The 22603-nt window shown below is 44.5% G+C and overlaps 1 protein-coding gene across 1 annotated transcript; it reads left to right on the top strand.

Moving 5' to 3' along the window:
* Positions 1 to 5087: 5087 nt before the first annotated feature.
* LOC147735000 (olfactory receptor 5J3-like) lies at positions 5088 to 6014 on the top strand. The gene has a single exon (XM_086952553.1). It carries the CDS (start codon positions 5088 to 5090, stop codon positions 6012 to 6014), a length of 927 nt encoding a protein of 308 aa, XP_086808679.1.
* The last annotated feature ends 16589 nt before the right edge of the window (positions 6015 to 22603 follow it).

The raw sequence follows: 22603 nt of genomic DNA, 5'->3' as shown, positions 1-22603 counted from the left end.
TAACCACTGACCATAAAATCCTGAGTAGGATTCTCGCAACCCAGCTCCTCCCACACATGACGCATCTGGTCCATCAAGATCATGTGGGATTTATTCCTAAACGGAATATGTCTACCAACGTGCAATGCCTACTTTGCATTTTGTGGGGGTCTTCGGCTCTGTACCATTTGCGATGGTCCTTTCGGTTGATATTGAAAAGGCTTTCGATAGTTTGGAATGACCATACCTGTTCCAGGTTATGCGAGTGATGGGACTGGGGGAGGCTTTTGTGGGTTGGACTGAGATCCTATATAGATCCGCGACAGCTTGGGTTCAGACGGGGTTGACGATCTCCTCTTCTAGTTCGGTTGGGCGGGGTACACAACAGGTTTGCCCGCTCTCTCCCCTGCTGTTTGCCTTAGTAATCGAGCTGCAGGCAGCACAAGCCAGGTCAGTGAAGTGTTATACTGGGCTAGAATTATGCACGGACATGCAGTGTATCTCACTCTACGCCGATGACTTACTCATGTTCCTGGCCAATACGGGAGGGGCTCTGAGGGCGGGACATCATTACTGTGTACATTTGGAGCAGCCTCCGGGCTGCGGGTGAACTGGGCGAAGACTTATCTATTCCCTGTGGATGTATTGATGCCGGGCCCCACCCAGGTGGTGGGTATAAGATGGGAGCCACGCTGCTTACCCTACCTTGGCACTAACATTTATCGTACACAGCAGGACCTGCTGGAGGGTAATATAGGCAGAGCTCTCTGAGGCATTAAGGGTAGCTTGATGTTTTGGAGCACGCTGCCGTTATCAGTGGCGGATCGGGTAGCACTCCTAAAGATGGTGGTGCCACGGTTGTAATACTACTTTGGGACGCTGCTGATCTGGATACCGGGCTCCTTCTTTAAAGTGCTCCGTGCTCTGGTAGGCGGTTTCTTGTGGGTAAGGGGTAGACGGCGGGTGGCTCTGACCACAATGATGCGACTCCGCATTAAGGGCGGTTGGGCGGTACCAGACTTCGAACTATATTATTTGGTGGCTCAGCTGCAATGGTTTACCCAGACAGTGGCGAGGGAATTCAGAGAACCGGATGGCCCGGTGGATCAGTGGATTCCGGGGCATGTACTGTCCTTTATTGTGCTTCATCAAAAATTACATCTTGGACCTTTAACCCATGAAGAGCTGACGTTGAGGCTATGCTGGAATCAGAGTCAGAGTAGAGGTGGGATAGCTCGGCCATACGCCCCCAAGATCCCTTTGGGTATGTGCACTGCTCTCCCTCATGAAGGGGACTGGACTGCGCTGGCTGCATGGGAGGAGTTGGGAGTACAAGTATTGGGAGATCTGTATGAGGATGGTGTGCTATTGTCCTACCAAGTGTTGCAGGATAGGTACGGCCTTCCCAGGGGCGACTTCCTATTGCACTCAGCCCTCATGTCTGCAATTCAACATCACTGGGGAGGGGGACTAGCGGAACTACAGACATCCTTGTCATGCCAATATGTGGTGATGGCAGCTGGGACCTTTAAAGCCCTAACGTGTCTATATAGACAGATGTTGACAGAGGGGATGCATCCTCTGAGCCAATTGCAACAGAAGTGGGAGGCGGATCTAGGTAAGGAGATCCCTGAGACAACATGGGCTAAGGTGGTTGAGAGAGCATGGAAGAGCACGTGCAATGCTAGGTTTCAGCTGATTCATTTCTATGTATTGCATAGAGCGTATCTAACTCCGGCCAAGATAAATAGATATTTTGGATTGGATACATCTCATTCCCCACGTTGCATTTGGTGGGTGCGGAGTTTCCCCACATGATGTGGAGTTGTCCGCAACCGAGAACATATTGGGAAGAAGTGGTTGATACGTTCTGTTCGGCTACTGACAGGCAGATATAACCGGACATGGGTATGTGTATATTGCACTGGTTTCCCCATACATCTAGGACAAAAGTTACGAGTAAGTTCTTGGACTTAGGGTTGTTGCTAGCTAAAAGAGAATTGACGATGTGTTGGAAATCCAGGTGCGGGCCCACTGTTGCGCGCTGGAAGGCGGAAATAATTAAATGGGAAACTAGTGAGAGTACGGATCATTTCCAGATAGCTAAGAGGTCCAACAATGACAGGGCACTAGAAACGGCAAAGGCGTGGGAGGCATTGGTGGTGTTACTGCAAGTGCCAGACACAGAGTCCGACGGAGAGTCGGGGTCGGAAATGCCGATGGACACACCCCAAGTGAGTGGATTATAGTGGGCTCCTGACACTTCCAAGTGGCGATGATTTAGAATGAGTAGCATGATTCATCAGACCGCACAGACCAGAGAGGGAAGAATTGCATTAATCGTAACTATCACATGGTGTGGTTTTCTTTATTAGTATGTAACAGGAGGGCAAATCAGTGGCAGGGGTTAGGGAGTGTTAGAAGGGGAGACTGACTTATAGTTATATTGAGGCATTATCTGGTCGGATTACTGAAACGAGTGCTGAGGATGGGCAGGAAGCATGCATTGAACTGAACAATGAAGCGCTCCATGGACACACCGAAATGTGGAGACGGATGTGGGTGAGCAGAATGGTAGAACCATTGGGGGTGTAAATGAAATGGCTAAATGATATACCAACTGATGATGTAATGCCCTGTATTGAATCATACTACTGTAATGCATTTTGCCAAATGTTCATAGTTGGGAGAAAATCAATAAAAACATATTACAAAAAAAATAAAATTACAGCAGGCAACACAGCAGTGCCCACTCCAGTGCAGTAAATCTACTGGACCTCTAAACCTCGCTGCCCTATTATGTGCTAGGGATTTATAGTAAGTTTGAATCAATCTTGTCTTATTATTTTCTTGAGACTTGCAGGGTCTGTCATTGTCAATTGTAATTATACTTAACCATCATATAACTTTAAAGCAGAGCACAGGCCTTGGGTCTAGTAGGCAGAGCCCTTGATGTAATCAGAGTCAGTTAAATAAGTAGCAGTAAAAAATGGGGTTTATCAAGGCAAAAAGGAGGACTTTTTCACACCTGCAAACTCCAAAACACAGAATGTTTCTAACTTTATAGTTTGCCCTACACAAAATCTTTTAAATCAATGCATAATGGGCAGTACCTATGAGACCTGAAATCTAAACCTCCGGCCTTTAATGCTAACCCCGCACAACCAATCTTCAGGAAGATATTAAACCCTGCTCTTCTACTGCTACTTCAGACATGTCACTTTTTAGAAGAGTGACCCCAGATATTGAGGATCGACTATATAGAAAATGTGACTTTTTGGGTCACTTCACTGTTGCTACAAATGTGCAACAAACTCCACTTGTGTTCCTACGATGAAGCCCATTGACCCATTTATCACCCTATTCTGTATATGAATGGAGGTTTTCACCTACTGGGTGTGAATTGTCTCCTACCTCCACATTAGACACCTATTCTCCTCTTGATTATATGTATACCTTTAATTCAATAATGTATACCTTTAATTCAATGATCATACTAATGCTTAAATAGTAATTATATCAAAAAAATGTTGACTATTAGACATAAGACAATACCCTGTTGTACTGCTGCTATCAAAACAATTGACCGCTGTGCTTCTTTACATAATATACATTGTACAATGACGCAGAAAATGTTATAGGCAGACTCATAGGGCATTGCTTCACTTCCTCACGGTCAGAGAAAAGACAAGCCTCTCACTCCCTAATATGTAAAGCAATTCCCTTTCATCACTGCAAAGATTCACTGACCTTTTGCTTCCAAGCTTGAACCACTTGAGAATTAAATTATTTGATTGTAGTACTACTGTTCTGTACACTCAGGGAAACAAGGGCAGCATAGTAAATCATAACAGAGCTCATTTTTGTGTGTGATGCTTGTATTAGTATGTTGGGATTTAACTTGTTAAATAGCTAATATTTTATTTTAGAGTATTTTGTTCATCCCTCACGTACATTTCTCATGAAAGTCTTAGATCCCGATTCACAGAATGAACTTAAGACTCAATCCTAAACTTACTACTATGTTGGTATTCACAGAATGCACTAACTACTTTTGGCATTCACAGAATGAACTTACTACTTTTGGTATTCACAGAAGTTAGGATTTTGTTTTAAGTTTATCTTAAGTCTGTCTTAAGTTTCTCTTAAGACAAATTTAAGACAAAATCCTAACTTCTGTGAATATGAAAAGTAGTAAGTTTATTCTGTGAATGCAGAAAGTAGTAAATGCATTCTGTGAATAACAAAATAGTAGTAAGTTTAGGATTGAGTCTTAAGTTCATTCTGTGAATCGGGCCCTTTGGGTCTTATTATGAGGACTGCAGTCCATAGGCCTGCTGTATTCGTGGTGACGGTCCAACCATCACCACACTACGTCTCTGCCCACAGCAGGAATGTTGTGTTCGGACCACCACAGGACCCCTGTGTCCACCAGGGATCCAGGATCCTGTGTAGTGGTGCGACATTCGAGAGCACTAATAGTCTGGCGGTGCCACTGCAACACCAGTGAGCATATTAGGAGTTACCTGCCCAGGGCTCATTTCATGGCACTGAGTACACCATGAAAAGGGTAGCAGAGAGGTAAGGAAGGGGGCCCTAGCAGGGCACATGGTGCTTCTCGCTCTGGGGGTGCAAACAGGGGGACACATGTTGTGCCCCCCTGGAATTGCACCCTCGTTTCTGCTTGGTGTGGCGTGCATGAGATGGTGCATGCCGCACCATGCAGGAACTACAGTCAGTGCTCTCTCACTCTGCATGTTAGACTCTCCTAAAAGCCGAACAGGCCACCGTCATGAGACCGCCGCAGCACCACCCGCCCCCATGGATTCCACTCATAATACAGCAGACATTCGCGCCACATGATTGGCGGTCCTCTTGCGGACAGCATTGTGGTAGTACTGCAGGAGGACTACCAAACTCTTAAGTAGGCCCTAAATGTGGATGGAAGCAAAACATTTGACTGTTTTCTCTACATAAATGCTGTGATGGTATATGCAGTATTCATTGTCTCATGTTTGTTAATCTGTTTCATTATTGTTAGGCCACTGCAGATAAAGTGTCTCATTACATCTACATCTTCTTCTTATCTTTCTTCATCATCCAGACCAATGAATGAAATGAACAGGACCTCAGTGACAGAATTCATCTTACTCGGTCTCACAGAAGACCCAACACTTCAGCTCCCCCTCTTTGTCTTCTTTCTTCTTGTCTATGTCATCACAGTACTGAGCAACATCAGTATGATCACTTTGATTAGGATATCTGCTAATCTTCACACTCCCATGTACTTCCTGCTCTCTCACATGTCCTTTGTAGATTTCTGCTACTCCACTGTCATCACACCCAATATGTTGGCAAATGTCCTATCAAGCAAAAAAACGATTTCATTTTCTGGATGCATGACACAAATGCTTTTATTTGGAGCCATGGGGAGTGTGGAGGTTTTCATACTAGCAGGCATGTCCTATGACCGGTTTGTTGCTATATGCAATCCATTGCTTTATACAGCTATTATGACCCAAAAAAAATGTGCATACCTTGTGGGTGGAGCTTATGTAACAGGCTTCGCTCATTCTCTGCTTCACCTCCTTTGTCTGCTAAAGTTGTCTTTCTGTGACTCTAATATAATCGCTCACTTCTTTTGTGATGTGCCACCACTCCTGAAGCTCTCCTGCTCTGACATCTCTCTTAATGTTACACTACTAATTTTTGTGACAGGAGGCCTCATTTTAGGTCCTCTAGCCTTGGTGCTTATCTCTTATGCTTACATTATTCACACCATACTGAAGGTCAAATCTTCTGAAAGCAGATGGAAAGCATTTTCTACTTGCTGTTCCCACTTTTTATGCGTCATTTTATGCTTTGGTACTCTTATATTTATGTACTTAAGACCTCAGTCAAAATATGCTATGCAGCAGGACCAGGTGGCATCTGTGTTTTACGCAGTGATAATTCCAATGCTGAACCCTCTGATTTATAGCCTGAGGAATAAGGATGTCAAGGAGGCCTTGAGAAAATTAAGGCCCCAAACATAAGCACATAGGGGCTGATTCACAGAACTAACTTAAGGATTTTGGGCCAGATGTAGGTAAGTATATTTTACTGATTCATAAATACCGAATTTTACCGATTCGGTATTTATGAATCGGTAAAATAGAAGGGGGTAGATGTAGGTGAATTCGGTAATTGAATGACTGATTCTGTAACAATCGGTATTTACCGAATCGGTAAATACCGATTTGGTAATGCCCATTGATTCCTATGGGCATTGAAGCCCATAGGAATCAATGGGCATTACCGAATTGGTATTTACCGATTCGGTAAATACCGATTCCAGCAAGTGTGCAGGGGGTGTCACTTTGACACCCTCTAGCACCATAAATACTGGCATGTGTGCCATGTGGCAGACAGGCATGTCTGTCTGTCACATGGCATAGTTGTGCATGCACACATGTGCATGCACACCTGGATTCGGTATTTTACCACCCAATTCAATTGGGTGGTAAAATACCGAATCTGTAGGCCCATTGGGACTCAGAAGAGTCCCACCTACATCAGGAAGGGACCGAATCGGTAAAAGTACCGATTCGGTATTTTACCGATTCGGTAAATTTACCGATTCGGTAAATTTACCGAATCTGTAAAATATTCCCCCTACATGCCAATTACTAAATACCGGTCGGTAACGGCCGAAATCGGCCGTTACTGACCGGTATTTCGGCTCCTACATCTGGCCCCATGTCTTAAGACAGACTTAAGACAGACTTAAAATCCTAACTTCTATGAATACCAAAAGTAGTAAGTTTAGGATTTTGTCTTAAGTTAGTTATGTGAATCGGGCCCATACATTCTACTCTTAAGTGCTTTTGGAAATGTGCATCACATTGCATGTGAATATAGGCGAAAATGCAGTAGGCCTACTTCTGGAATATGTGTTTATCAGAACAAATCTGACAGCTTCAAGGACATGTTCACATAACATTTGTATATGCTGATTGCTAAAATAATGTTATAGCATATAAAAGAAACAAAACATATGCTAAAGTGTATATGAGTAGGAATAGTGATTTTTGTTGCCTGAAGCTAAGTCTTAGCTAATCATTAAGAATATGACTTCACAAAATCATCTGGAGAAAAGCATTACAATAATGATTTTGAAATTATGTTTGTATTTTCTAGACTATTCCAATATGTTCTGAAGGCAAACAGATGAAGAATTGTTATGTTAAAATAAAAGAAAAAGAGTGGTTTTCACAAATTGCTGTTTATGTACCATCACATCGACCTTTCATATCCTTGGAATACATAGAAATGTCCAGTGAACAGGTTTTCAAAAAATTCAGGGACACCCACTGGATGCTCACACTCATGTTTAGATAGACAGCAGTGGGTGAAATTAATGTTTCTGACATGTGAGAAGAGCATCTTCAGTATAAAATTCACTCCCTCACAAAATAGGTACAGCACACTATCAGCAGTACACGTGCCTCTCACATGATCAGGATTATCAGTGCAAGTTTGCCCCTCTAACAGAACAGAGACACTATATGCATTAGTTAATAAACTTTCCAACTCACAGAAACATATCATCCCTTACACTACAGGTACTGTTAGACATTAGCAGTGCAGGTTCATGGAACAGATACACAAGTGGAAGATTTCTTCCTTCCAGATCAGACACAGAGACATAAAAGCAGTGAACTGTATGATATTAGAGCAGCAGTGTAGGTTTCCTATTGTCACAGATCATTTGAGGCTGAGGAAGCATCAGGCAGTGCGTAACTTCTAAAATATTAAGTGCCAGGGCTCTGCCCAGGAGGCCACTGCAGCTTGCACCACCCATCTCCCTTGTCATTGCTGCCAAAACATACTACTAACCATCTCTCTCGCATGTAAATGCGACAGTTCAGATTATTCCAGGTCCCCAAAACTAAAGGAATGACGGGAACCATGTATTAGCAATTTTTTGTATGTATATTGTTTTCCTAAACACCTGTTATTCTGCTCATCTCTAATTTACATGAGCAGCGCTGCCATGTGGCAGACTGCCCTAAGTGTGGTGTTCACAATTAGGTGCCTGTGCCGAGCACCAGAAACCAATTAAAGGCCGGTGAACAGCACCGGAAATCGCCGGCTCAAATTAAGCACTGTGAAACCTCCTCTCTCCAACAACAGACACAGTATCATCTGCATCAGCTGTACAAACAACCTTGCCTTTACGATGTTGATGTTTCAGTATGGTTGCTGGTAAGTGCTCGGATGGTTTACTGAGTTATCTGTTAAGCATGGATAGTGTAGTTAATAATCATATGCTATGTTATGGTATGTTATGTTACATGTGGGAGAAAACGGCTGCATTGATACATGAGTAGATAGATCAAGACGTGGGTGATAATGTGAGTCAGTAGACAATTGTGTGAGCGAGATGATGAATGGCTCATGAGTTTGTTTTGATGAATGCTGAATTTGTGTGAATAGATGGATGAGTAGATACATGAATATGCATTTGGATGGAGGATGCATGTAAAAGAAAAATGCCTATTGATTTATGGGTATGTTTCAAGGATGGGTGACATTAGTTTGTGTGTATTGGTTGATTAAAGGTCACTTTATGTATGTGGTATTAGTACATGTCTATGGATGTCTGTATGTATGTATGGTTCTTGTGTGAGTGTGAATGCGTGCCAAATAGATGCATAAGTTGATGGATGTGCATAATGATATTGATGATGCTGCATTTGGAGCTTTTCCCTTGTTCACAACTTGACCTGTAAAAAGGGTGCATTGACCTTAATGGGTATTTTAATTTACCTAAATGAGTGTTGATGTCAATGTACACACCGAAACGTGTATATATAAAAACAAAATCGAATCACTGTTGTCGAAAGCCCCCGATATGACCTCTCCATCTCCCCCAGTCAGAAATATGTGGTTAGGCAGACCTTGCAACCTATGCCAGAGGCCACTCATTGATAGATCACTAGAGGGGTTGGCACGTAACCAGGAGGACAAACACACAAACAGGAAAAACCCAGATTAGTCCCATAGATAGGCAGCAACACCACAATTATACTGGTAGATTGGACCTAATAAAACACATATGACTGGAGGGGCACACATTCCAAAAACACCATAAAGTTAGACGACACATGAAGTTAGTAACACTCAGCCAATCAGGGAACAGTACCGACAACACACAGAGTGATCCGACGCTCCCATGTTGGACATCTGCACACTTAACTTAGGAAGAGGTGTGGCGCCGCGGCTAGAGCGACTGACTCCGGAATCTGGGGATCACGGTTCGATCCCTGGCACAGGCGGAAGAATAGCCCAACACAATGTGACTCTGGGCAATAGCTTGCTTAATCTTCCCGACGGCCCCCAGCGCCTAGAGACCCTTACGGGTGATTGTGCACTTTACAAATGTGGATTAATATTATTATTAATATTATTATTATGATTATAATTATTATTATTATTATTTACACATTGGCCTTCATTGTGTCCACCAAAGTCAAGACACACCTGCATTTGTCTTTAGGTGGAAGTTATTTATGGTTCGTGACTAGGCCAAACTCAAAATCTCATGAAGTGAACAGATGCACTCCGATGATTAAATATGTTCCAAATCCTCAGATTTCCGAGAACTCATTGTCAAGATCTGGCGTGCAGCTTTTTGTGTGCTCTGTTTGCCTGCACCGTGATAAAATACATGGTTTCACGCCCCCACAACAACACACAGCCATGTACATAATACCACACAATCAACCAATTGCTCATCAGAGTCCATTTTAATCCATTTGTTAATCCATATTACTTTTAAAAACTTTTCAATAATTTCTCCAATCACGTCAGTGGTGTCATGATTCCATTTTTTCAAATGCTGAAGAAATGCCCATCCAGTCACGAGGCTGGGTGGGAAAGGAGACTGTTTTTGCTATAACCTTTAATGAATCAGTGAGTTAGAAGCTTTTTGCAAACATAGTCAAGTGGATTTTTGTCTTAACATTCTAGGTACCCCTGCTGCAGAGGGGAAGACATCATTTAAAACCAACTTCAGTTCATGAATCACCGTGTATCAAGTGCTGAAGCACCAAGTAGTGAGAGGGTTGTGGAATTCTGATGATGTGCATAGGTCAAATCACTGTGATCATTAACCCAAGAGGCTAGAGCTTTAACAGGGACAAGAAAGTGAAGATGGGGGGTCTCCAAAAGGGGTATAGACATAATAGGTTAATTGTAAATCCTTTCCAGAGATTAAATTAAAACATGAATGCTAAAATCGTGAACTTTACAAAGAGTACCACCTGGCCGCTATTTGCCTCTCAGTGTCTTTTATGCTCCAAGCATATAACACAACAGTAGGCATTCACCTACTAGAAGCCAGGCCTATTGTATTTGGCAATGCTTGTTAACAGTATCAAATAAATGAGTATCACGAAAGATTTTTTGGGTCAAACATTAAGAATGAAAATATTTCAATTGCAAAACATTGAGACAGAATTAAACATTGTTAAGGTCAGTGGAGGAGGGTGTGTTATTCAGAACGTCTCAGTCACTTCCCATTTTATTCATGCTACTTTCCTCTTCCATCTCACTCTGTTAGACACTTACTCCTTTTTTGCTCCCCACATCTTTCTAAAATCCTCTCTCTGCATATCTCAAAGATTATGTTCCTGGTCACTTTGCATTGCCACTGTCTTTTTCTGTAACGATTCAGTTCATCTCCTCCACTTCTCCATCCCCCAACATACAACCCGTCAACTCACCTTAAAGCACTACCATTGATTTTCTTTTGAAGCTGTCAGCTTTTTGACAGCTGTGTACCTCCCTCACACACTTTCCCATAAAATCACATTTACAATTTACACATGTGTCTCTATTGCACTGCATGGTCTGCAGAAAGGCCAAATATTGCTTGTGCCTGATGTCTGAACACATTTATGGCCCATTGAGACATTCACACTTTCTTCAGTCTCATCTCCAGGGCTCTCACTCGTTCCCCATCGTGAACACCCATCTACAACACAAACTCGCCCAGACACCTGGAAGGGACTCACTTCACTTTAAAAAGTCAAATATGGCATGAGAAAGCTAGAGGAGCACGACATATTTTGGAAACAAGTACTCTTAGAGAATGCAGAATGAATTGAGAAATGAAAGGAAAACAGAGACGGCTTCATTGTTATGGAATACCTCAAGGCTTTCTAGTGTCATAGTTTGGAATTCAAGCATTGTTTGTTTCATACAAAGGACTTTAATTGAGGGTACAACAATGACCCACAACCACAACAACAGTACCTGATGAATTTGGCTGCCCTATAACTGCAGTAACTGCGATCAAGAGACGGCATGCCCTACCCAGTACTTTTTGCAAGAGGGTATTGTACCACTGTTGTGAATCTTGAAGCTGAAACACAGGACAATACCCTTAGAAATGAAGGTGCATGGAGCAAGGGACCATTGCTTGCCCCAGATATCAGCAAGCTAGCATAGAAGCCCAAAAATGACATCATAAAAGATACTGGCCCAACTTTAGTTGGTTCTCAGCATATGTTGGACCAATTTGTTATCTTGACACCCAAATGGAAACCAATTTGATGCACCTTCCCCATCCACACTCTAGAATAAATTAGCGTTATACGGGAAGCATCTATTTCAGCACAGGCATTACATCGTAATGTCTTTACAACGCAGTCAGTACCACGACTGGGATGTTACCATGAGTTCCATTACAATTCAAGTCCTTACAATAACTTGCTTTAGGGATGCGGTGTTGGACTTGTGTTGGATTTTAAGTCCAACACCCTCCCTCCTGATACACCGAATAGAGTTGGAATAGTAATCTAAACTATTCTAAAGTCCAGCGCTTCTCTAAAGTAAGTTGTTGTAATGAATTGCGTGGTAATAGAACTTGTGGTAACGGCACAGTTGTGGTCCTGACTGCGCTGTTAAGTCATGCATGGTTTTGGCATGCTTGGTAACAAATGCTATTCGGGTGATACTTGTTGAGGCCTACTGCATTCTGAAGGCATATCATAAAATGTTTCCTGTTTTCATCATTAAACATTTAGTTTTCCATTGACGACCAATGGAGAGTGAGTCATGGCTCAGGGACAGTTGGTAGACTGACACTGCACTTTCCCAATGAAGGAAGGCTGGTTCTCTACATACAATTTCAAAGTAAACTGCTTTGGAGGGATGTTTGCCATCATGCTATATGCAAGCCACATAGGTTAATCACCCTAGGAACATTTGCAACCCTTCACAGATTGCCACATGGGTTCTTCCTCCTCTAGCAACCAAATAGCGACCCGCCCACACTATCTGTGTCACCTGAACGATATCCCTTGTAAGAGGCTGCTGTATTGCCCCTCCCCATGAATTCAGTGATCAGGATAGACCTTCCTCCCCTCTACTCCTTGTGATATCTCTCTACAATATTTTGCTCTTGAAGAAACTGTGGCACAAGAGAGGTCCTTTGCCTCTCCAAAGACATCACCAGATGGTAGTTCCGTGGCACCAACAATGCTTTCTAAAACTGAACATAACCCAGTGGCATCTGTCAGGGCGAGGGTGAATTGACAATCTTATATGACGCCTCTACATTTTCCATTCTAATAATTGTTCAATGAATATTCAACAATAGTTTCATTTAACCTCTCTTTATGAAGGTGGTGGATTAGCCAAGGCGACCACAACCGCAACATCATGAAGTGCCTCTAGATATCATCCGCAATGCAATCACCTCAATTGGGCTAAACGACTTGCCACAGACATGAAACTACTGGGTCTAATCCAAGACATAAACATCATTGAGGCAGATATGTGGTATATTCATTCAAAAGTGGAATGAACAGAAAAATGACTTACCATAATGGAGGACAGGTTGGAGCAAGTTGAGGGAATGGTCCTAGAATTATGGTACCTCTAACAAAAACTAGTCGATTTAGGAGACTTCACACAAAATAATAATGTTGAAATGTACTGATGTGAATGACTTCCTGAAAGAACTTCTCACTGGTCTGTCATTCTCTCCTGAGTTAAAAATTCAAAAAGTGCAGAGAATCAGATCATGACTCTCACCCAATAAAGAATGTGCCAAGCCCTGACCATCATAGCCTTTCCTTTGACACGCACAAACATTTAAGATCGACAGCAATGCAGGGTTAATTGACAAAGCCTTCATCATCTGCACAGATGGAACCGACATATCGGGTCTTCAACGTTGACGCTTATTCCATCCCAAATACTTTTTTGGCGAGTGCATGGATATAACACATTTCAATATGATATTTTTATTGGTGCTTAGGTCAATGTATCTCCTTGGGTCACGGAGGGAAATTCTACAAAAATGTTTCTTTGTAGACTTTAGATGTTTTTCAAAGCTTATATTTGGTTAGAACATTCCCATGGCCACAACTATTTTTATGGATGGATGATGGCTTTGATAAATATTACAGATAGTGCTAAACTTGCAAAGTACAAAACCTGCACAGGAAGTTATAAATGATCAGATGTTTCTCTATGAAGCGAACACATTGCAGGCAGACAGCACAACTAACTAGCTACCCTTTAGGGAAGATAGCATTCTCTGGAGCAGCAGGCGCATAACCAAGGAATTGCACTCTATGCTGAGGCATGACAATAATTAAAGGTGTACACAGAATATAACTCTGTTGCAATTGGGTTTCGCCCATTCAGTGCATCTGTTTTTTTGTGTGCTTTTTTGAGCACGCGGTTTTGGACTTTTTACTGTCAAGTCAAGTCAGAAATTTATATAGCGCGCTACATACCCAGAGTGTCTCAAGGCGCTTGAGGAAGGGATGGGAATTACTTGTCGAATATCCAGGTTTTAAGTTGCTTTCTGAATGTTAGGTGGTTCTGAGTGAGGCGTAGGTGAGTGGGGAGTGAGTTCCAGGTTTTAGCTGCGAGGTAGGAGAAGGATCTACCTCCCATGGTGGTTTTATTGATGCGAGGAATGGTAGCAAGGGCTTGGTTGGAAGATCGTAGCTGGCGAGGGGGGGTATAGAAGGAAAGTCTTTTGTTGAGGCATTCGGGTCCAAGTTCGTAGAGTGCTTTGTGAGCGTGGGTTAGGAGGCGGAAAGTAATCCTCTTGTTGACGGGGAGCCAGTGGAGGTTTTTCAGGTGGTTGGAGATATGGTCTTTGCGCGGGATGTCTAGTATGAGTCTGGCTGATGCGTTCTGGATGCGTTGGAGTTTTTTCTGGAGTTTTGCGGTGATACCGGCGTATAGGGTGTTTCCGTAGTCCAGGCGGCTTGTGACCAGTGCATGGGTAACTGTTTTTCTGGTTTCAGTGGGGATCCAGCGAAATGTTTTTTTGAGCATGCGGAGGATGTTGAAACATGAAGACCAGACTGCGTTGACTTGTCTGTTCATAGAGAGTGATGAGTCCAGGATGATGCCCAGGTTCCGTGCGTGGTCCGTCGGGATGGGTGCTTTTCCAAGGGCCTCTGGCCACCAAGAGTCGTCCCAGGCGGAGGGGGAGGTGCCTAAGATAAGGACTTCTGTTTTGTCTGAGTTCAGTTTCAGACGGCTGTGCTTCATCCACTCTGCTACTTCTTTCATACCTTCATGTAGGTTGGTTTTGGCGGTGTTGGGGTCTTTGGTGAGTGATAGGATCAGTTGGGTGTCATCTGCGTAGGAGATGATGTTGAGGTTGTGTTGGCGAGCGATGGTCGCGAGGGGGCTCATGTATACGTTGAAGAGGGTGGGGCTGAGTGAGGAGCCTTGTGGTACGCCGCAGATGACTTCAGTGGCCTCGGACTTGAATGGTGGGAGGCAGACTCTCTGGGTTCTACCGGTGAGGAATGAGGTGATCCATTCCAGTGCTTTTCCTTGGATTCCGATGTTTTTGAGGCGCTGTAGAAGAGTTCTATGGCAGACTGTGTCAGAGGCTGCGGAAAGGTCTAGGAGGATGAGGGCGACTGTGTCTCCATTGTCCAGTAGAGTTCGAATGTCGTCTGTTGCTGCGATGAGTTTGCCCGGGAATGGAAGGAGCGAGATGGGGCGGTAGTTTTTGAGTTCGGTGGGGTCCGCTGTGGGTTTTTTCAGAAGGGCGCTGAGTTCGGCGTGTTTCCAGCTTTCCGGGAAGGTGGCGGAGTTGAGGGAGCAGTTGATGACGTCTCGGAGGTGTGGTGCTATGATGGAGTCTGCTTTGTTGAAGATGTGGGGAGGGCATGGGTCTGTGGGGGATCCTGAGTGAATGGAGTTCATCAGACGGATGGTGTCCTCGGTAGAAATTAGGTTCCAGTCGTTAAGGATGTTCGAGGGGGGAGAAGGTCCTGCAGAGGGTTGGGTGGGTTGGTCTCCGGGTCGGTTGTCGAAGCTGTTATGGATGTCTGCGATTTTGTTGTGGAAGAAGGAAGCTAGGGAGTCGCAGAGGGCTTGGGAAGGGGTGATGTCGTTGGAGTTGGCTGATGGGTTGGTGAATTCTTTGACGATGTTGAATAGTTCCTTGCTGTTGTGGGCGTTGTTGTCTAGTCGGTCTTTGAATGCGGCTTTCTTGGCAGTCCGGATCAGTTGGTGGTGTATGCGGGTGGCGTTTTTGAAAGCGTCCCTGGTGCTGGTGTTTGGGTCTTTTTTCCAGGTCTTCTCGAGGGAGCGGCAGAGTTTCTTCGATTTCTTAAGATCATCGTTGAACCAGGAGGCGTTTTTGCTGCCAAGTTTGATTTGACGTTTTTTTGGCGGTGCTAGGATGTCTGCGCTGTTGGATACATAAACAAAAGAGGAGGGAGAAGGAGGTTAAACCAGACCAGGTCGTCCTCCAGTCTGTGTACGAAATACAGGAACCCTATGTCAAGGGTCCAGAGACCTGGTAGGTGTTTGTATGGTCACTGCTTATTAAGTCAGTGTGTACCAAAGATGTGTAAAAAAGAAAAATTTCTTTTTAGAGTCCCCTCACTCACCGGGGTTGCCCCACGGTGACATGCTTCATCATTGGGGCCATCCCAGTTCTCTACGAAAAGGGGCGTGCTGCGACAAGGCGACTACGCAGGAGCACTAGTTTTGTGAGATGACTATGTGTGGTGCATGTGTAATGATGATGGAGTGGGTGTGGAATTAAAATATACCGTGCTAGTGGGCCTCAACAATTTATTTCGCTCCTAGTGTGGTATAAAAAATTAAAAAGGGGTAACACTGTCTTCTAACTTTTACTGGGTTAGATCAGTGTCAAAGGTCAACATGTTTCAAGCTCCCCTAAGCTTTTCTTCAGGACCATACAGGGTCCAGCCCTGTATTGCCACTCCTGTTTTTCAAAATGAAAAGTATTGCTAAAAAATACTTATTTACAGTGAACGCTGTTGTCAATAAACATGCGTGTTGTTATACATACGTTTTGTATTTCACTTCGATTTCTGTAAAATAGAATAACAGTTGTTATTTGATGGACTACCCCTTCCAAGAAGGGGAACAACTCACATGCATCTCATTCTAGCTAGGGCGTGAGTGTGCCCTTGACATCATATTGATGCGTGCTGGTTGTCATACCGGTGTCGAAAAATAAATCACTGTGAATAAAGTGGTTTAGTGGTTTCACACATAAAACACATAGACTAAAGGTGACTATTGACAAAACACACACAACATATACACACGAAAATAATATGGCAGATGGTTATATTTACATAAATGAGTATAGAATTACACCCCATGGTCTTAGGCAAGGGCAGGAACGCCTCGTGGAAACATTGCTGAAAAGGATTATCAAAGTTTACAGTTAGAAGGCCCTTTCCCCAGTTGCCACTCGAAAATGCCGGTTTCCTTGCAGTCTATCGCAACTAATACACTTACTTCCTATCGGCAGACCCGCTCGGTACTACCTGGTGTCTCCTCGCCGGACCGCATACTGATTTGAACTCGGGCTCGCGGTGTATTTAAACGCGCGTGCTTCCGGGTTGCCGGGAGACTAGAGCGCTCACCTTGGGCGGCCATCTTGATGGTATGTAATCGCGGTTAGCGCGAATATTACCAAAAGGACGAGATTTCTACCGAATAAGGCTGGGTTGCAAGATAAGGAATAATTTACAGTGATACTGTTGACTGGGGCGTTATAAAACACTAATTTAGAACACAGGTATTTGTTCTCGGTTGGGTGAAGTTTTTCACAAAGGGCTAGGCTTTTTTCAAGAAAAACGGGTTTTGTTTACATTTGAAGGTGGGAAGGTTGGTAGCTATCTTTTCAGGGAAGTCTGTGCTTGATCTTTATTAAAAAGTGTTCAAGGTGAAACCACTAAACCACTTTATTCACAGTGATTTATTTTTCGACACCGGTATGACAACCAGCACGCATCAATATGATGTCAAGGGCACACTCACGCCCTAGCTAGAATGAGATGCATGTGAGTTGTTCCCCTTCTTGGAAGGGGTAGTCCATCAAATAACAACTGTTATTCTATTTTACAGAAATCGAAGTGAAATACAAAACGTATGTATAACAACACGCATGTTTATTGACAACAGCGTTCACTGTAAATAAGTATTTTTTAGCAATACTTTTCATTTTGAAAAACAGGAGTGGCAATACAGGGCTGGACCCTGTATGGTCCTGAAGAAAAGCTTAGGGGAGCTTGAAACATGTTGACCTTTGACACTGATCTAACCCAGTAAAAGTTAGAAGACAGTGTTACCCCTTTTTAATTTTTTATACCACACTAGGAGCGAAATAAATTGTTGAGGCCCACTAGCACGGTATATTTTAATTCCACACCCACTCCATCATCATTACACATGCACCACACATAGTCATCTCACAAAACTAGTGCTCCTGCGTAGTCGCCTTGTCGCAGCACGCCCCTTTTCGTAGAGAACTGGGATGGCCCCAATGATGAAGCATGTCACCGTGGGGCAACCCCGGTGAGTGAGGGGACTCTAAAAAGAAATTTTTCTTTTTTACACATCTTTGGTACACACTGACTTAATAAGCAGTGACCATACAAACACCTACCAGGTCTCTGGACCCTTGACATAGGGTTCCTGTATTTCGTGCGCTGTTGGATAGCCATTGGGTGAGGTTAATCGCTGCTTGGTCGGGGTTTGAGGAGTGGGCAGGGGGGTTTTGAAGAAGCGATGATGAGATCTGGTCGATGGTGATTTTGTTCCAGTTTCTTCGTAGAGTAGGTTGGGGTTGGTTGCGAGTGGTGGTTTTATTGTAGAAAAAGTGTACGCAGCTGTGGTCCGTCCACTGGAGGGTAGTGGTGTGACTGAAGGAGACATGTTTGCTGGAGGTAAAGATGGGGTCAAGTGTGTGACCTGCGATGTGGGTGGGCGTCGAGACAAGTTGTTTGAGTCCGAGGTTGGCGAGATTGTCCCGAAGGGAGGTGGTGTTGCAGTCGTTGCTCTTTTCCAAGTGAAAGTTGAGGTCTCCTAGTAGGATGTATTCCTCGGAGGGGAGAGCGTGTGGGGTGATGAAGTCAGTGATAACGTCGCTGAATTTTGCACGCGGTCCTTGAGGCCTGTATAGGAGGGTGCCTCTGAGTGTGGTCTTAGGGTCGGTGTGGATCTGGAAGTGAAGGTGTTCGGCGCTAGCGAGGTTGACGTCTGAGCTGGTAGAGATGCGGATGGAGTTCTTATGGACGATAGCGATGCCTCCTCCTGTTTGGTCAGTGCGATCCTTACGGATGATCTTGTATCCTTCCGGGATGGCAATGGTGATGTCAGGGGCTGATGAGGCGTTCATCCATGTTTCTGTCAGGAAGGCGACGTCAGGAGAGATGGTGTCTAGTAGATGCCAAAGTTCTATGGCGTGTCTGTGGATTGAGCGGGTGTTGAGCAGGATGCATTTTAGGTGGTTGGAGTCAGATATCTGATTTGTGTCCGTGGATGATGAGTAGATGTCGCTGCCGTCGAACTTGCAGGATTTGCAGGAGAAGGGACCATGGGTGTGTCCAGGAGTGGCTTGGACGCAGTGGGGGAGTCGGCCGGGGTTAAGGGCTAGGAGGGTGGTGGCATCGTATGTAATGCGGGGGAGTTGGGTGGGGCAAGGACCAGGGGGTCTGGCGCTGGGCGCGGTCCAGGCGCGGATGGGCGTAGACGGGCTTACCTTTGGCGCACCTTCGGCGCGACTGGAGCGCGATCGCTGCGCGTGAACGCTGCGCGGGAATGCATCTGTCATATATGGGTAGTGGGAAGGGGAGGGGCGAGGGAGGATCCGATGGGAGGCGGTTGCCTGGTGGAGGGGGCGGTCTCAGGGCAACAACAACAACACAGCAAATGGTGGCGGAAATAACAACACGCAAGCAGATCGAGTATGAGGAAACTTGGAGCGTAATTGATTAAACACGATCCCAACAGTGAACAAATGCAGCTTTCAGGCACAAGGGTTACACAACATTAAAATTTGCATGTACAGTAGCGCACAATCAGGCAGGCACGTTCGAGCGCTAAGCGAGGGCAGCAGCGCTATGTCAAGTAAATGTGGAAGTGAGGAGAGCAGCGTTAGGAAGGCTCAGCAGCGCAATGACAACGATACCAGGCAGCTCTGGAAAGGAGTCAGCGAGGGCAGGAGGGACCCCTGGTAATCACAGGGCAAAATGAATACATGAGTTTACTACCAGTTTTCTGATGCAGCAGTGGTATGGGGCATTTGGCTGGTTACATGTCAACACATGTACACACACATGTGTGGACTTTGTGTGTGAGACTACTGTTGGGCACAGCCTGGTAACTGCCTGGTGGGGAGGGGATGCTGCTTGATTAGATATTGAACTGGGGTAGGCCTTGTATTGTTAGTATACACTAATAGGGATTGCCAGCGTGATTCTTTGTTTGGTCTGTATTGCTGCCTTATTATACACATAGGGAGAGAAATTCCTTAGAGTGGAGTGTTGCTTCTGTTTGGATCACAGAAACCAGAGACATATCAAATTAGGGTGTAACCTGTTCAGTAAAATCAATTCTGGAAGTTCTGTAAAGATATCGGTACAAATTATTAGTGATCCGGAATTGTTGTGTTTCTCTGGCTCAGCTCAGACCAGGTCTTTTTTCACCCTGCTGTGCCCAGGTAATTACATTTCTCTCCAGCAGCAGGAACAAAGGGAGCAATTGACAGCACTTCACTCACCTCCTATTGAGAAATGGGTGAGGGGAATGATTCGCATAAATCAATCAGCTTTTACACAGTACCAGGAATGGTGCCCAGCCCACTGAACAAGGGAGGAAGGCGTGACGGCTGGAGCCAACACAGGAGCAGGTGTCCCATTGAAAAGATAGTGGGAAGGGATACAGGTTACACATATTTTTCACACCCCCACAATAAATATGCTAGGATCAACTATATATTCACAACAAGCATAATTTCTGGCCAAGCAACAATTATTAGACACCCTAAATTAATCTCTGACCACAATGCCCTCACTCTTACATTTGAACTGACCTGCCCCGGCAGAAAACGCTCCGCCTGGACATTTGACAGGAAACCTTTGGTCAATAGGGACTATATAAATTTTATTTTACTCCAGAAAAGACTCCAACGCATGCAAAATGCCTCCACATGCCTCATCCTCAGAATCCCCCTCCACAGCCTCATCACCATCCACCTGAGAAACCTGCAGTGGCACCCGATCAACAGTAGGATCACCTTCAAGCTCCTCACCCATGCCCACAAAGCACTTCACAACGCCGGGCCAGCATACCTCAATGAACGACTCACCTTCTACACCCCGTACCGCCAGCTTCGCTCCGCTGACCTCGCCCTTGCCACCATCCCACACATCTGCCGAATGTCTACCGGCGGCAGATCATTCTCCCACCTCGCCACCAAGACCTGGAACACCCTCCCCATCCCCTTGCGACAGACCCATAATCTGCTGACCTTCAGGAGACTCCTCAAGACCAGGCTGTTCGATCAGTTGCTGTTTCACCCCCCCACCTCTCCAGTGCCTTGAGACCCTCACGGATGAGTAGCGCACTCTATAAATGCTCTGATTGATTGATTGAACTCCAAGGGTTAGTTGAATGACCACCTGTGTAGCTATATGGACAAACATCAAGGTGCAAAAGGCCTTTTTCTTGCTGTGCCCAGCTAACCAGTAGCAACAATGAGAATTGACCCAGCTGGTGGCCTCAGCTGGAGTGAATTTGGGCCCCTAAGTTTTGCCCCTGAGGTCCTGGAAGCCATCAAATTGACCAGAATTTTCTTCTCAAGAAACACTGAAAAGTTAGGACTCACGAATCCTATGTCTTTCAAGACCGTCTTCCAAGACCCTTAGAGTATCAACTGAACCTTGGAGTAAAGGTGTCACTTTCAAAGCAAGTTTGTTGAATTGATCCTCGTGGTTGCCCATACGTTGGTGGGAAGGGAACTCCATTGTATCAGTGATGGAGTTCCCTCACCACTAACATAGTCGTCCACCCACCTAATTTAATTTCCGGTGGACCATCAGTGTGGTCACGGCACAGACTACTCTGCCTTCACCATGGCCAATCTTTCGCGCGCACTCTGGGGAATTAGTGAAATGGCTACATTTCCACCTGCCCAGTTTGATGGATACATGCAGCCATTTTTGACTGTTACTCACCAACAGGCAAAATCTGGTAGTCAGAGACAGTACAATCGTAATAATGCTCCTCCAGTCATGGGAGTTGAATCCCTTGATGGGGAAACATTCCTTTTTTCATTACAAAGAGAAAATCCTGTTTCGATATTTTCTTTCTGCAAAGAAAAAAGACATACTCCGTGGTAAAGGGCTGCACCCTGCTTGCGCAGCCACATAATGCAGAGTAAAATGCACTGGCATGAAAGTCTCTGAACAGAGCATCCCTATATTTGGCATTCACCCCCTGCTGCAAAATCAATTATTAAGCAATGAAATTCCCTTATCTTCATTCCTAAGAATTTTAATAGCTTTCACACCATCATTATTCAACACTCACACAACCCCAGTGAGGTGCTTAAAGAACTGTATGCCAAATGTACTAAGTACTGGTCACAAAACTGGTTGAAATTTTAAACTAGTATTTTTGCAACTAGTAGAGAATGTAATGACTTGACTCATGTACTAACAGGTTGGTTAATAAAATTCTTATTTTGTGTAAGTTGCTATCTGATTTACCTCATGAATAATCCTGAAGTGAGTTGCAAACTGCAGCTCTTTCTGATTTTTGTCTATCACTGGGAAAATTGTGTGCTAAGGAGAGCGTACCATCATGCCTGTGATTGCCTTTAAATAAAGGGCCTCATTCATGAAAAGTGATGCATGGCTGCGTGAAAACAGGGATGCGTCACTATTCATTGCGCCCTCTTTCTGACATGCTGGATGCGTCGTATTTATAATATGACGCATCATGTCGCAAGGAGTTACAAATACGTCAGTATTTCTGACGTATCTGTATGGCGCAAAAGTGACACATTGTGAAAGGGCTTGCGTCAGTCTTACGCCTGCTGTGAGGCAGGCGTCAGAAATTGACGCATTTGTGTCCTAGAAGTGGCACAGTGAAATCTCATAGATTTCACTGCGTCACTTCTACTACCCTTTCTTGCGTCAATATGCCCCCCTTGCATACATTATACCTGGCGCAGGTATAATGTGGCAAAGGGGTTTACAAAGTGACGCATCTACTTAGATGCATCACTTTGTAAATATGGCGCAAACAAGGCACATTT

The sequence above is a fragment of the Lissotriton vulgaris genome, chromosome 1_2 (genome assembly GCF_964263255.1).
Source record: "Lissotriton vulgaris chromosome 1_2, aLisVul1.2, whole genome shotgun sequence".
NCBI lineage: Eukaryota > Metazoa > Chordata > Amphibia > Caudata > Salamandridae > Lissotriton > Lissotriton vulgaris.
Note: the sequence above shows the minus strand (reverse complement) of the source record. Positions and strands in the feature narration are given on the sequence as shown.

What these genes read in the sequence shown, in the direction of transcription:
- LOC147735000 (XM_086952553.1), top strand. Translation starts at nt 5,088, where the DNA reads ATGAATGAAATGAACAGGACCTCAGTGACAGAATTCATCTTACTCGGT.